Source organism: Dendrobates tinctorius, unplaced genomic scaffold, assembly GCF_039654945.1.
Source record: "Dendrobates tinctorius isolate UK_male_01 unplaced genomic scaffold, ASM3965494v1 ptg000265l, whole genome shotgun sequence".
Lineage (NCBI taxonomy): Eukaryota > Metazoa > Chordata > Amphibia > Anura > Dendrobatidae > Dendrobates > Dendrobates tinctorius.
Window position 1 is genome coordinate 1104193 of NW_027361932.1, and position 15501 is coordinate 1119693.

Genomic DNA, 15501 nt, shown 5'->3' on the forward strand with positions numbered 1-15501 from the left:
ATATCTTCAGCTTGCACATGTGATGTCCCCGTGTCATTTAAGCAGTGTTTCCATCATTTTCAGACTTTTTTACACATTAAAAGGGCCCCCGGGGGGATCGCGGTAAAAATGCTCGGGTCTCCCATAGACTTACATTGGGCTCGTTGTTCTGTCCAATTTCCCGAGTATTCCAATTTGCTCGACCCGAGCAACGAGAACCCAAGCATTTTAGTGTTCGCTCATCACTAATCACTAGTAATAAGCACTAAAGGAGCTTTACACTCATACCTATATTTAGGGGTCGAATATCCTGCTGACAGGTTCACTGTAAAGAAATCTGTTTTTCTAATCAGCATTAAGTCAGAATTTTCTATCTTTCATATCAGCATTAGAAAAAGCCAAAAGAGAAGAATGTTTGGCTTTTTTTTAATCCCATGCTATAAAACATCTTATCAAATTGACATCATGTTGTTATTGTTGTTGTATATACATTGTACACATAAAATTCCAAATGACGCCATTTTAAGTAGACATTTTTAATTGTGTGAAGAATTTCATGACTTCAAATGATGACTGACATAATAGGTTTTTTTTAAAGAAACACTTAACTACGTATATCAGTCCAGGTGGTGAGAATCACAAGATTGATTCTAAAAAGGTGAAAAATGCTAAATCGTATTTGTTAATACACAATAATCTCCATTGGACAACTGATTCGAGTCAAGTTTTGCACTATAGAAACTGATGGAATATTGTCTAAAATGCAGTAAACATTTGTTGTGGCACCAAGGAGATTAAAAAAGGGACTTTTTTTTAGAAAGAGCACCATGCCTATCCATAGGCTCTGTCTGGTATTGCAGTTCATGCTCATTCAAGAAAATGGTTTTGAGTTGCAATATCTGTCTTAGCCTATGAAACGAGAGTGCTGGCGTTTTTTAAAAGTGAAGGAAAAATTATCCTTTTATCTGATGAGCATTCACTATCTTCTTAGTACTAAAACACATTAAATATTTATCATACACTATAGAGTCATGTATAGTAAGAGTTAAGTTGTTGATTGTAACCATTCAAATATATGTTGCAAAAAAACTGGGACAAGGACATTCCAAAGTGCTTAGTTCAGGCTTTCACAGTTTGATACTTTAGATTACTGTTTAGACAAAGGAACAAGAGCACATGATGTGTTATAGTCACATGTGGGGTATATAGGTTTTTGTTAGACAAAGAAAAGTTGAGTCCAAATGCAGAAGGTTAAGCCTACTTTCATTAGATACAATTTCAGAGTTGTAGTTAATCCAAGGAGTTCCTCTGGATGAAAATCTAGTCCACTATAAAACAGTCATATATTAACCTTTCTTGGATGCTCCATTCCAAATTTAGTGTACATTTAAATGATTGGGATAATCTCCTCAAACTATTATCATTTGAAAATTTCACCAAAACATCTAATTTGGGGTAATTTTTTTAATTACTCACAAATCTGTTCAATTTTAATTTAACATGTTTGATAAAATTAATGACTGAAATACAACACAACATATATGGTGTCAGATGTATTCCTTATGATGTAGGACACATGTAGGACATATTAATTGTAAATCCAGGCATCAACTGATCAAGGTCTTAATGTTTGTCAACAGTCCAGATTGAACAGTAAGATAATTTTATTGTTGACCTATGAATTAAATTGTATTTGAAGGAATACTGTTATTTGCTACGTGATCACTGTTGTGAAGAGTAAAGGGGGCTTTACACATAGAGATATCGCTAAAGCATCACCGATTTTGTGACGCAGCAATGATATCGCTAGCGATATCGCTACATGTGATACTTACCTCCAACCGGCTCCCTCGCTGGCTATCTCTGATCACGCGAGATCGTCCGCGTCCATTTCTCGTCGTCGGCTTCCTGCTGGCGCCGACGAGCGAGCTATGGACGAGGGCAGAAGACGGCGGTCATCGCTTCGTCTGAAAGGTAAGTATGACCGCCGAGCATCGCTACATCGCTGGAGAGATCTGCCTGTGTGGCAGCTCACTAGCGACCACTTAGCAATGCACCAGCGATCCTGACTGGGTCGTATCGTGGTCGGGATCGCTGGTGCATCGCTAAATGTAAAGGGGCCTTAAGTTCTTGACCAAGTGATACCTGCACAATGGCCACGTCAATGCCTTTACCATCTCGCTAGGGTAATGACTGCAAATAGATTTCTTGCCCATTGGTGATTATTGCTTACTTACATTTGCATGTTATTTACATAATATTTAGCACAATTAATCACACATGCTGATGTGGCGGATGCTGTGTTCTTTTGTATAGGAAGTACAATAAAAAGGCACATGATCATTCATTGTAGGAATTGTGCACCAGTCTGTAACATAAAATTTACCAACAGAGAAGCCTGTCACTTATACCCTCTTGACGCACAAACAAACTCTTTTCATTCTTTAAATCCTCCATCTTTTACGTGCGCTGTTCATATCTTCCTTTTGGTGTTTCCACACATGATCCATGACAGCCTATCCACATAGTAGGGTGGCTCCTATCATGTGATGTACAGTGGTCCATGAACAGATAGTAGAATATGTCCTCTATTCTTGTGATTAACCAAGAAGGCATCTCTGTATGTTTCTCCCATCTAATAAGAACACCCTTGCTGCTTATAGCCATCAATTTCGACCATGTTTTATCCAGTTTCTGATAATCCATTTCTGTCCTGAGCATCTCTGAACCACCAGCCTCAGTCCAAAATTAGCATCCTTAGACATCTCCACTTCTAGACAGCGACCCGTGTCCCTGCTGACAATGGGGCTATTCTGTATGTAAGATAGAAAGCAGAATTTAGAATAGATTCTAGTAACGCAACATATGCGAAAGATATAATGGGTCAAAATGCCGTATTCTATGTATTTCTCCACTTGTAAATGTAACAACATAAACCATAGGTGCACACACAGGTAGAAAAATGGAAAATGAGTCATAATAGAACTACCAAAAATTAAGAAGTGTCCAACAGAAAGTATCTCAAATAAATATTTTCTGTATTAGTCAGAAAAACTATATCAAACCAATAGCATAGAAAAACATCCATACACCAATAGAAATAAGCAAATGGTCCTACCGGTGTATATATGGAGGATACAGTAGACATGCCTAAAAACAGAGTATAATCACAAAGTAAAATGAGACAATCAATAATCTGATAACATGGGAGTCAAGTAGCAATGAACATTATCATTACAAGCAAACCAGTGTAACAATGCATACAAGTCAACCCCAACCTACTGTACATGTTCCTGCTTACAGAAAGGTCTTGATTCTTTCACCCAGTCTCGATGAGTGGGCAGGGTGAAGTGCGAGGTGCCTGATTCATTAAAAGGTGCATGTCTCATAATGAACCAGGTGAGGCGCCAAGTGATGTATGTCTCTGTGTGCACCTCGACTCGACACAATTCTTATTTCAATCAATCTCACTCTGGAGTCAGATTTGTGTTGTAAGGAATACCGTCCCTTGTCATAAATTTGATCAGCAGGGATTGACCTCTACTGCCCCAGATGTCCCCATCATGTTAAAACTAAGCAATTTTGATGAGAAAATACCAACATTTTTGGAGCAAAAATTTGGTCACTTTTCAAAGGTTTTTAGGCTGAATTTTGCTGTAAAAGCTTTGATGAATCGAGGCCAAACTGTTTATCAAGGCAATGATTTCATATACTCCATAGGACCAGCTTCTGTCTGATCAGATTATTGATGGCCCCACCTCATTTTGTGGCTCTACTGATGTTAGGCGGGTCTACTGAATACTGTGAGATCATCTGACTGCATACTCATACTGCATATTCATGTATTTTACAGTACATACTATTGGTTTGGTACAGTGCAAAAGTTTTAGGCAAGTATTGAAAACAATTCTGCAATCTAATAATATTTTCAAAAATAGAAGTGATAACAGTTTATTTTTATTAATTAAAAAGATGCAAAGTGAAATAACGCAAGAGAAATCTAAATCAAATCAATATTTGGGGTGACCACCTTTTGCCTTTAAAGCAGCATCAATACTTTATTAATGAAATATAATAAAAAACAGTAATTAAAAGGAAATAGTAACCAAACTAAGATGAGTCGATGACAAAAGCCATCAGGGGGAGATCTACAAACGATTTTCACAGGATTACATCATGATTAAGGCTCCTAGCTGAAAGTGTTGGTTGGCATCTCCAGGAATTGTGGTGACCAATGTTCATGTCTTTTTAATGTACTAATGTACTAAATAAATTTCTACTTTTTTAACATTTGATTTTCTCACTGAATTTCATCGCTGGAGGTTTCCTCCCACCTTTTTTCTTTTCAATTTGTTAAGTGTGTCATGTTATGGTGTTATGTAAGAAGAAAAAAAGCAATGGACATAGGCATTCAGGAAGCTATAATATTAAGATTTGATTGGATTACATATTTTTAATATTTTTTTTTTAATTTTTAGTACTGAATGCACAAACATAAATTTTGTCCCTGAATTAGGTTAACTCAGTGGTAGAGCATTTGACTGCAGATCAAGAGGTCCTTAGATATAGGAGATGGCAGTCACAACTGACAAGACTTTATGTAGATCGAAGGGGGAGAAGGGAGGAGGAGCTATGACATTAGCTCTTCCTACTTCCTTCCAATTGAATCTTATATCACTTTTTAAGATAAAGCATTCACATTTAACAATGTCCCACCTGCGTGAAATCCCATAGTTTTTGAGTTGGTCTAGGGACATCATCACATTTCTTCAGAGTAGGGATTCTTCCTTTGCCATCGTCAATGAGACACTTTGTATCTGGTAAGAAGGCAGTGGAGCCAAGGGGACCTATTTGTAGCAGCCCCTCAGCACTATATCGTACCAACTGTATGAAAAGATAAGGAGAAATCTGTCAGTGAATATTCTTCTGCTAGTATTGAAGGCATAGAATATTACACTAGCTTCTAGTCTTGGAAGGATGTGGAGATCAGTAAGGACATTGGACAGACTAGGAATTTGGTTATCTTATTTATTCGCTAGGCTTCTTACTTTAACATATACTTGCTGCTCACCATTGGCTGCATGCAACATTGCTTCTAACAGACATTGATTTCCCAACGTGAACACACTGTGCTGTTTTAAACAATCACTTTGCTTTTACTCACCATATGTTCCACTGACATAGACTGTTAACATCTTTTCCTGACTGTGCTGGCTCAACCACTGTGTAATAACTGTCCGTTCCTGAAAACCCTAGTTTGTGATATTTCTGACAGTAGGGAATAACTGCAGAAAGCAGATGACACAGATGGTGTAACATGGTGACACCTGACACTTTGATTTAGTGCATTCATGCAGAGCTGAGACTGCTGATGAAAGGAATGGGAACCACTCTGGATTTTAACTATTTTAAGAAGTAAATATATATAAGAATTTTCTTCATTTCAGAAACTATGTATACTAGAGTTGAGCAACTTTGGTCTGATCGGGTTTCATGAAACAAAATTTGTTTCAGATGAAACTGGTCCAACTAGGGCAAAAAAAGTCGGAGTTTCGTCCGAAACACGACCCCAATGCAAGTCAATGGGAAATAAAAGTCGGCATTGAGCGTATGACATTCATCCACTCAATGCCGACTTTTATTCCGCTCTTTACACTCTACTGAAACTGCCCTCACTAAAGTCTCTAATGATCTACTAACAGCTAAATCAAATGGTCATTACTCCATGCTAATTCTCTTGGATCTCTCTGCAGCATTCAACACTCCTCCTCACTATGCTCCATTCCATTGGCCTCAAGGACACTGTTCTCTCCTGGTTCTCCTCCTATCTCTCTGACCACTCCTTTACTGTATCTTTTGCCGGTTCCTCCTCCTCTCATCTTCCCCTTACTGTTGGGGTTCCTCAAGGATCAGTCCTAGGCCCCCTCCTCTTCTCCTTGTACACTGCCCCTATTGGTCAAACAATCAGTAGATTTGGTTTCCAGTACCATCTCTATGCTGATGACACCCAATTATACGCTTCTTCTCCTGACATCACGCCAGCCTTTCTAGAAAACACCGGCGATTGTCTAAACGCTGTGTCTAACATCATGTCCTCACTATATCTGAAACTGAACCTGTCAAACACTGAACTCCTTGTGTTTCCTCCCTCTACTTATGTACCTATACCCGACATTGCAATTTCTGTGTGTGGTTCTATTACTCCCCAGCAACATGCCCGCTGTCTTGGGGTCATACTTGACTCCGAGCTTTCCTTTGCCCCCCACATTCGATCACTGGCTCGCTCTTGTCATCTGCACCTAAAAAACATTTCTAGAATTTGACCTTTTCTTACTTTTGACTCTGCAAAAACTCTTACTGTTCTCTTATTCATTCTCGTCTCGACTATTGTAACTCTCTTCTAATCGGTCTCCCTCTTACCAAACTCTCCCCTCTCCAATCTGTCTTGAATGCTGCAGCCAGGATCATATTCCTCACCAATTGTTACACCGATGCCTCTACTTTGTGCCAGTCATTACACTGGCTACCCATCCACTCCAGAATTCAGTATAAACTTATTACCCTCACCCACAAAGCCCTCCATGGCTCAGCACCACCCTACATCTCCTCCCTTGTTTCAGTATACCATCCTACCCACACCCTCCATTCTGCTGATGACCTGAGGTTAGCATCCTCAATAATCAGAACATCTCACTCCCGTCTCCAAGACTTTACACGTGCTATGCCAATTCTTTGGAATGCACTTCCCAGGTCAATACGATTAGTCCCCAATCCCCACAATTTTAAGCGTGCCCTGAAAACGCATTCATTCAGACTGGCCTATCGCCTCAACACATTAACCTAATCTATTCCTGTGTGGCACAGTCAAAAGTTTTACCAAAACCAGGTTCCCCGCATCATGTTCCCACATGCTTTATGCATCCATTAGTCCTCTGGTCCATACAATCAGGGCAATTGTTACCACCCACCTTTCGTGTCTACCTCCTTCCTCATAGACTGTAAGCTTGCGAGCAGGGCCCTCATTCCTCTTGGCATTTGTTATAATCTATGTGATTATTGCTATGCTGTAATGTCTATTGTCTGTACAAATCCCCTCTGAAATGTAAAGTGCTGCAGAATATGTCGGTGCTATAGAAATAAAATTTATTATTATTATTATTATTATTATCATCAATACAGACAATTATACAGTAAATCTAATGCTTACTTATTTTAGACTGGCTGATAATTGGGGAAAAAGCATTTTTAGCAATGCTCGCTCCTGAGTATCAGGCCTTCTTAAAGGGAATCTGTCACCCCATTTTTGGCCTATCAGCTGCTGGTACCACCATCAGGGGCTTATCTACAGCATTCTGTAATGCTGTAGATAAGCCCCCAATGTAACTGGGAAGATAAGAAAAATGAGTTTTATTATACTTACCGGGGGCGTGGTTGGGTGCGGTGGGTGTCGTGCTCCGTTCCGGCCCCTCCCATCTTCATATGATGATGTCCTCCTCCTTGCTTCATGCTGCGCTCCTGCGCAGGTGTACTTTATATGCCCTGTTGAGGGCAGAGTAAAGTACTGCATTGCGCAGGCGCCGGGAAAGGTCAGAGAGGTCCGGCGTCTGCGCACTGCAGTACTTCACTCTGCCCTCAACAGGGCAGATAAAGTACACCTGGGCAGGAGCGCAGCATGAATCAAGGAGGAGGACATCATCGTATGAAGATGGGAGGTGCCGGACCAGACCGCGACACCCATCGGACCCGGACCGCCCCTGGGTGAGTATAATATAACTAATTTTTCTTATCTTTCAGGTTACATTGGGGGCTTATCTATAGCATTACAGAATGCTGTAAATAAGCCCCTGATGTCTGTGGCCGCATCTTATAGGACAAAAATGGGGTGACAGATTCCTTTTAATAAAGCCAGCATTCAAATCTACAAATGAGAAAAACATGTGTTTTTTGGGTATGCTGATTTTTAGCCAGCTAAAAAAAAATAATCACTCATGGCAGCATAATGGCCTGTGTAAAGAGAACATGCGCTGCCAAGAACATTGATATTCTATGTGCACAGAATTCTGGTTGGGATTCCTCTCTGGTTGGGATGTTTAAACAACTACAGATAAGCTTGTATATATAACTGAGCTGCAGTCAATATGTATAAACCCAGTAATAGGCTCAGTTTTTGTACAAAAAATATATGCAATGTTATTTCAAAAGTAAAAATTTATTAAAAGAGTGATACCTTAAGGGTATGTGCACACGCTGCGGATTCTGCTGCGGATCCGCTGCGGATTTGGCTGCTGCGGATCCGCAGCAGTTCTGCAGACAGTGTACAATACCATTATAGACTATGGGATTTACAATCCGCTGTGCACATGAATCCGCAGAAAGAATTGACATGTCACTTCTTTCTGCAGATTCCGCTGCGGTTTGCCACCTATTCCATTGTCCATGTGTCAAACTGCAGGGGAAAACCGCTGGCTAATCCGCAGGTAAAACTGCAGGTCATTTTAGCTGCGGTTTTACCTGCGGATCTGCGGATACAAATCCGCAGGTGAATCCGCAGCGTGTGCACATAGCCTTACTGCCTAACCAGAAACATTTTTGCAGACTTTTGGACCAATGATGGCCCTACATCAGACAAATGAGCAAATTAATGACTAAGCAAGAAGAGAGATGTAATACAAACACATTGTATTTGGGGTAGAATATCATGAAAGTAAGCAATAAAAAAAGTTTTACTTATACATTGATGTGCAACAGAGGTGATGACCTAAGTGTTCAGAGATCTGGAGACATACTGCTGTGGTACATTGGTGGGAAGTGTGTCCATGTAGTGGGCTCATGTGGGTTCCCTATGTACTGTGTAAAAGTTGCCTGGAAGGACCCTAAATTGGGAAACTAAGCACAAAGTAAAATTACAGATAAGACCACATAGACAGAAGGAAGAAGCTAGATTTCACCATGGATAAACCCATTTTTGAACCAGGACACATTATGAGAGATTTAAAAATCATAAAAGTTTGAGAATTTAAACATGTAAGAAGTTTCTTTTCATTGACACAATACCTCAATCTAACTCCTGATTTATGGACAAACTTGACAGTTGAGCTGCAGCAGACTGACCCCAGATCTCTAAACTTTAAGTCATCACCTTTATTGCCCATTAATCTATCCACAAACTGTCAAAATAGGTGCTCTGGTCTCTTTGAAGGCTAAAAACCCCAAATAAGTTGCTCAGCCAGCAATATTTCATATCTCGCATGCTTTCAAAATGTCAAACTATGGATTTAAGAACCTAGTTTTAACGTACATCTGATTTATGCTCTGTAGGTTAAGGAAAATAGACAATACAAAGTTGAACTGCTCAGTCTAATCCTTGAGCAATGCATACAGGCTGAGATTTTAAGGAAATCTGAGCTCAAGAACAAGTGAAGTGGATCAATCAAGATAAATGAGTCACTGGCTGACTGAGCCATGTTCTCAAGAAGGGATTATGGTGGGAGACTGATGAGTGTGTTTGGCCACTCAAGGTTGACAGACATTTTTTTTTCTTTAGTTGACTTAGTTTCTGAAAACCTTTGTTGCACTTGCAATGGTCGGTCCTCAGGGCCATAATATTATTACCTTAATTTCTAGTAATGCCTTTTTTTTATTTAAAAATTAACAGTTCGACTATTACTCTTAGTCAGAAATGCTTAGTGGAATATGCAAATAAAATCTCTCCAGTATTTGTAATCGGTATTCTTTTACAAAAGGAAGAATAAACAGCGGAAGGAATATCTTTGTGGAGAAGACGACATTCACAAATAACCATTATCAAAACAAAGTGCTCAACTGAGCATTATCTTAAATTTATAGGGCAGCGCTACTGATGGTAATAGGCGAATTTATGCTTGGGTAAATATAGTGAAACAGACAGGAAACGCTATTAAGATGTGTTTGCACAATAAACTAGAGAAGCAATGTTCATTTATAGACGATGATAAGCCAGACTTGGTGTTTCTCATGTCTTAATTACATAAATACCCATATATTTCAATTAACTGAATAAAGCATAACCCTATTTATTAAGTTTGACATCTCCCCAAATGTAAAATATTTAAAGACAAACTTGTGTTAAACAGATATTGAGTGAGACCAGTATGTATTAATATAAACTTATAGATTACATTCAAACAGGCAGCTCTAGATGTTTTTGGATTCTGTACAGCAAGTCTTTAAACCCCCATACACATGAGACCTATCAGCAGACGTGGACATAGCGCATACAAGCTCTCCTGTGTATGGAAGATCCAGCTGAGAAAACTGCAAGCTGAATGATCAGTAGAACCATAATTTGGCACGAAGCAATCTAATGTGTGTGGCGAGCTTAATCAATACTACAACGCTATAAATTTTAAAGGGAGCTTGTCACCTGATTTAGGCTTACCAAACTGTTGACAGCAGGAATCACAACCTGACTGCATAATTACAGCCAAGTACATATGTTTCTTTGAAATGATCCAGCGTTTCAGAGAAAATATAACAAAAAGATCTGACCGGGACCATAGCTAGAGATGAAAATAAAAGGTCTATTTCACATGTACACATGGCCAGAGACCTGTGAATCCCCAATAGCAGCATTGGGAGAAGTCAGCCAGGTGGAAAGCTAAGCTAGTCTCATCTCCAGTTATGGTGTCCAGTTGTATTTTTAAAGTATATCTTCTCAGAATAACCTAACTGGCAGCAATTATGTAGCCAGGATCTGATTCATGCTACCCGCAATTAGGACAGCATGAATCAGGTGACAAGTGATGTCATGAACACTGACCACTTCTGACACAGATATGATTGTAAATGGGGACTCTGTTTCTCACACTCATCCAATCACCTATCAAAAAAAGCTGACAATGAGCTAAGTGCACCATTGAGATGTCTGCCATGAGTAACTATGCTGCCTCCTCCAATCGTCAGGACAATTAATTTTCTCTCTTCCCTAGCTTATAATTAATCCTATATGTTATACCACATTGTTATGAATGGGAAACCGAGGAGGAAAAACAAGCAAACAAGCTAAGTCTCAGAAAACCAGAGAAGTAGGTAACTATGCAGACTCCAGATCCCTGATCTTAACCGCACAAGTAGCAGCAGTTGTGGAGCATTCCTACGTTGGTCCTAGACGCCTCGTCACAACTGGAGAACTACATAAGCCTAAAGCAGGAAAAGAGGAAAACTAACTGCCCCAGAGCAGACCCCAAAGGAAAGACAGCCCCCCACATGTATTGACAGTGAAACAAGATGAAAATACAAACAAAGGCAGGAAAATAGGCTGAGCAAATGATGGGGCCCGGCTAACTAAAAAGGACAGAAAAGGAAAGACACTGTCTGCAATCTGCCAAAAACAACCTACAAAAATATTGTCGAACACTTCTGATAGCAAAATTAACCCTGAAGTCACTAGACTTCTAAACCTATATCAGCACTCTGAAATATTCTGAGACAGAGTAAAAAAGAGGCCAATCTAATAAGGGACAAAAAGCAGATTGGCAAATACTGATTAATAGGAGTGGAATTTCAGCATAGCCCCAGCAGGGGCAGGCTGATTACACAACAAACTGAACTGACCAACAAGCGCAAGTGTGAACATTAGCAAAAAACAAACTTAAATTGAGAAGACTGGAAGAGAACAGAAGTCCAGGACCTGAGATGCAGACTGAATCACCAGCACCCGGATATGGCGTCAGCTGTCTTATATCCCAGTCTGATACTCCAGAGATCGAATCGTTATCTTCCTCATCAGATGGCAGATCACTACCACTTAAACCAACCGCACTACCTCCTGTCACCACCAGAGGGAGAACGGAAGGGGAACTCTCAACTGGTGGAGCAGAAAATGAGTTCATGACAGTAGCCCCCCTTGAGGAGGGGTCACCGAACCCTCATCCATGCCACCAGGCCGATCAGGATGGGCCCAGTGAAAAGCACAAACCAATTTATTGGCATGAATATCAGAGGCAGAGACCCAAGAATTATCCTCCTGGCCATAACCCTTCCATTTGACCAAATACTGGAGTCTCCGTCTAACCAAACGAGAATCCAATATTTTCTCTACCTCAAATTCCACATTGCCTTTAACCAATACAGGATCAGGAGGTGCCGCCACAGGAACTACTGGCTCAACAAACCTCTTCAACAGTGACTTGTGAAATACGTACGTTATGGATTTTGAACGTAACTGGAAGAGCCAATCAAAAAGAAACAGGATTAAGAATCTCCAAAATCTTATAAGGTCCAATAAATCTTGGCTTAAATTTTGGAGATGCAACCTTCATAGGAATATTCTTAGACGACAGCCAAACCATATCACCCACTTTAAACCGGGGACCAATGGTCCTACGCCGGTTGGAAAAACGCTGGGCCTTTTCCTGAGAGAGTGACAACTTATCCACCACTTGGTCCCATATCTGCTGCATTCTCACAACCACAGTGTCCACACCTGGGCAGGACGAAGATACCACTTGCCCTGAAGAGAATCGAGAATGAAACCCAAAATTACAGAAAAAGGGTGACATCAGAGTGGCAGAACTAGCTCTATTGTTCAGCGCAAATTCGGCCAAGGGCAAAAATGAGACCCAATCATCTTGATCAGCAGATATAAAACATCTTAAATAAGACTCCAGGGTCTGGCTTCTTCTCTCAGTCTGCCCATTGGTCTGGGGATGAAACACGGAGGAGGAGGATAACTGAATTCTCAGATTGGAACAAAAGGCTTTCAAGAATCTGGAAACAAACTGGACCCCTCTATCGGACACAATGTTCTCAGGAATCCCGTGTAACCGAACCACCTGCTTTAAAAACAAGGGCACCAACTCAGCGGAAGATGGCAACTTTGGGAGTGGTACAAGATGGACCATCTTCGAAAATCTATCACAAATCACCCAGATAACAGTCATTCTCTGAGAGACAGGAAGATCAGAAATAAAATCCATTGAGATATGGGTCCATGGCCTCTTGGGCACCAGCACCACTAGAGCAAGAACAGGGTTTAGACCGAGAACAAGTCCCACAGGACTGCACAAAATTCCTGACATCACGAGTTAAGGCAGGCCACCAAAACGACCGACTAACCAAATATCTGGAACCAAAAATACCCGGATGACCAGCCAATGCGGAGCAATGGACTTCAGACATCACTCTCTTTCTCCACTGGTCAGGAACATACAATCCTCCCATAGGGCAACGCTCAGGTTTATCCTCCTGAAATTCCTCCAGAGAGAGTCTCAAATTGGGCGAAATGGCAGAAAGAACTACCCCCTCACCTAGGATAGTAGTAGTAGGCTCGGTCACATTAAGAGAATCAGCAAAGAAACTCCTAGAAATGGCGTCTGCCTTAACATTCTTAGTGCCCAGAAGAAAAGAGACCACAAAATGAAAACGCGTGAAAAACAAGGCCCATCTAGCCTGTCTAGGATTCAAGCGTTTGGCCGACTCCAGATAAATCAGATTCTTGTGATCGGTGAGGACCACAAATTGATGTCTAGCTCCCTCCAACCAATGTCTCCACTCCTCAAATGCCCATTTCATGGCCAACAATTCCCGACTCGCCACGTCATAGTTGCGCTCAGATGGGGAAAACTTTCGAGAAAAGAAGGCACAGGGATTCATCTTAGAAGTCACAGGGTCTTTTGGGGACAAAACAGCTCCTGCACCAATCTCAGAAGCGTCCACCTCCACTTGAAATGGAAGTGAGACATCAGGTTGCCGTAAAACTGGACCTGAAGTAAATCTCCTCTTAAGCTCCTGAAATGCTGAGACAGCCTCAGGAGACCAATTCAGCACATCAGCTCCCTTCTTGGTCAGATCAGTCAGTGGTTTGACAATACAAGAAGAATTACCTATATATTTACGATAGAAATTAGAAAAACCCAAAAACTTCTGGAGAGACTTCAAAGAAGTAGGCTGAACCCAATCATAAATGGCCTGTACCTTGGCCGGGTCCATTTCAATAGTCGATGGAGACAAGATAAATCCCAAAAATGAAATCCCCTGTACACCAAAGAGGCACTTCGATCACTTAACAAGCAGGGAATTCTCCCTCAAAATCCGGAACACAGTCCGGACATGTTCCATATGGGAATCCCAATCACTAGAAAAGATCAAAATATCATCCAGATAGATGATCAAACACTTATCCACAAAGTCTCGGAAAATATCATTCATAAAGGATTGGAAGGCAGATGGGGCATTAGAGAGCCCAAAAGGCATCACCAGGTACTCAAAATGTACCTCCGGAGTATTAAACGCAGTCTTCCATTCATCCCCGTGCTTGATGCGAATAAGATTATACGTCCCCCTGAGGTCAAGCTTAGTAAACCAGCAGGCACTCTTAACTCTTGAGAATAAATCAGACATCAGAGGTAACAGGTACTGATATTTAACCGTCATCTTGTTAAGGGAACGATAATCAATACACGGTCTTAATGAACCATCTTTCTTGGCCACAAAAAAACCCAGCGCCTAATGGTGACGAGGATGGTCTAATATGACCCTTCTCCAACGACTCCTTAATATAGGATCGCATAGCATCATGTTTGGGTACAGATAAGTTGAAAAGCCGACCCTTGGGAAATTTACACCCAGGCATCAACTCAATTGCACAGTCATAACTCCTATGAGGAGGCAAAGATGCAGACTTACTCTCACTAAAAACATCAGAGAAATCAGCCAGATAATCAGGAATATCATGAGACTGAGGAGAGGTGGAGAAAACAGGAGCGTCCCTAAGAATGCACTGACAACCCCAACTCACCACAGACACAGATTTCCAATCCAAAACTGGGTTATGAGTTTGCAACCAGGGGAACCCCAGAACAATAGTATCATGCAAATTATGCAGCACCAAAAATTTACAATTTTCTTGGTGGTCTGGGGCAACTCGCATTAACACCTGGGTCCAAAACTGAGGTTTATTCTCCGCCAAAGGAGTGGCATTAATACCCCTCAAAGGAATGGGCGTCTGCAGAGGCATCATGGACAAACCACAACGTTTAGCAAAGTCCAAATCCATCAAATTCAGAGCTGCTCCTGAATCCACAAAAGCCTTAGTGGAAAATGTGGACAAGGAGCAGATCAGAGTAATTGCCAAAAGGAACTTAGGTTGTATACTGCCCACAGCAAATGTGTGTGCAAAACGTTTCTCTCATTTAGGGCAGACAGAAATAGTATGAGAGGCGTCTCCACAGAAAAAGCACAGCTTATTACGCCTTCTAAACTCCCGATGTTGCACCCTAGACAAAACCCCATCACATTGCATAGGCTCAGACATTTGTTCAAAAGGTGGCAGCGCCTCCCGTGTAGTTCACATAAACGCCGATCAACTTGAATGGCTAATGACATAGAGCCATCCAGACCAGAGGGAACTGGAAATCCCACCATAACATCTTTTACGGTCTCTGACAAACCTTTCCGAAAGAGAGCTACCAATGCACTATCATTCCATGTAGTAAGGACCGCCCACTTTCAGAATTTTTGACAGTACAACTCTGCAGGACCCTG

At 41.0% G+C, this 15501-nt stretch overlaps 1 protein-coding gene across 4 annotated transcripts in view; it reads right to left on the minus strand.

Annotated features, from left to right (window-relative positions):
• Positions 1-499: 499 nt before the first annotated feature.
• GALNT9 (polypeptide N-acetylgalactosaminyltransferase 9) overlaps positions 500-15501 on the minus strand; it is a 715214-nt gene continuing 700212 nt past the window's right edge. For 2 of the 4 annotated variants that reach the window (XM_073559011.1, XM_073559009.1), the window contains 2 exons: positions 4696-4863; positions 500-2792 (listed from right to left, as the gene is read on the minus strand). In XM_073559011.1, coding sequence (XP_073415112.1) covers positions 2646-2792; positions 4696-4863 — 315 coding nt within the window. In that variant the 3' untranslated portion in view covers positions 500-2645. Of the gene's footprint in view, positions 2793-3097; positions 3130-4695; positions 4864-6947; positions 7108-15501 lie in introns of those variants that run through there. The other 2 variants (XM_073559010.1, XR_012226577.1) reach the window with 2 other exon arrangements.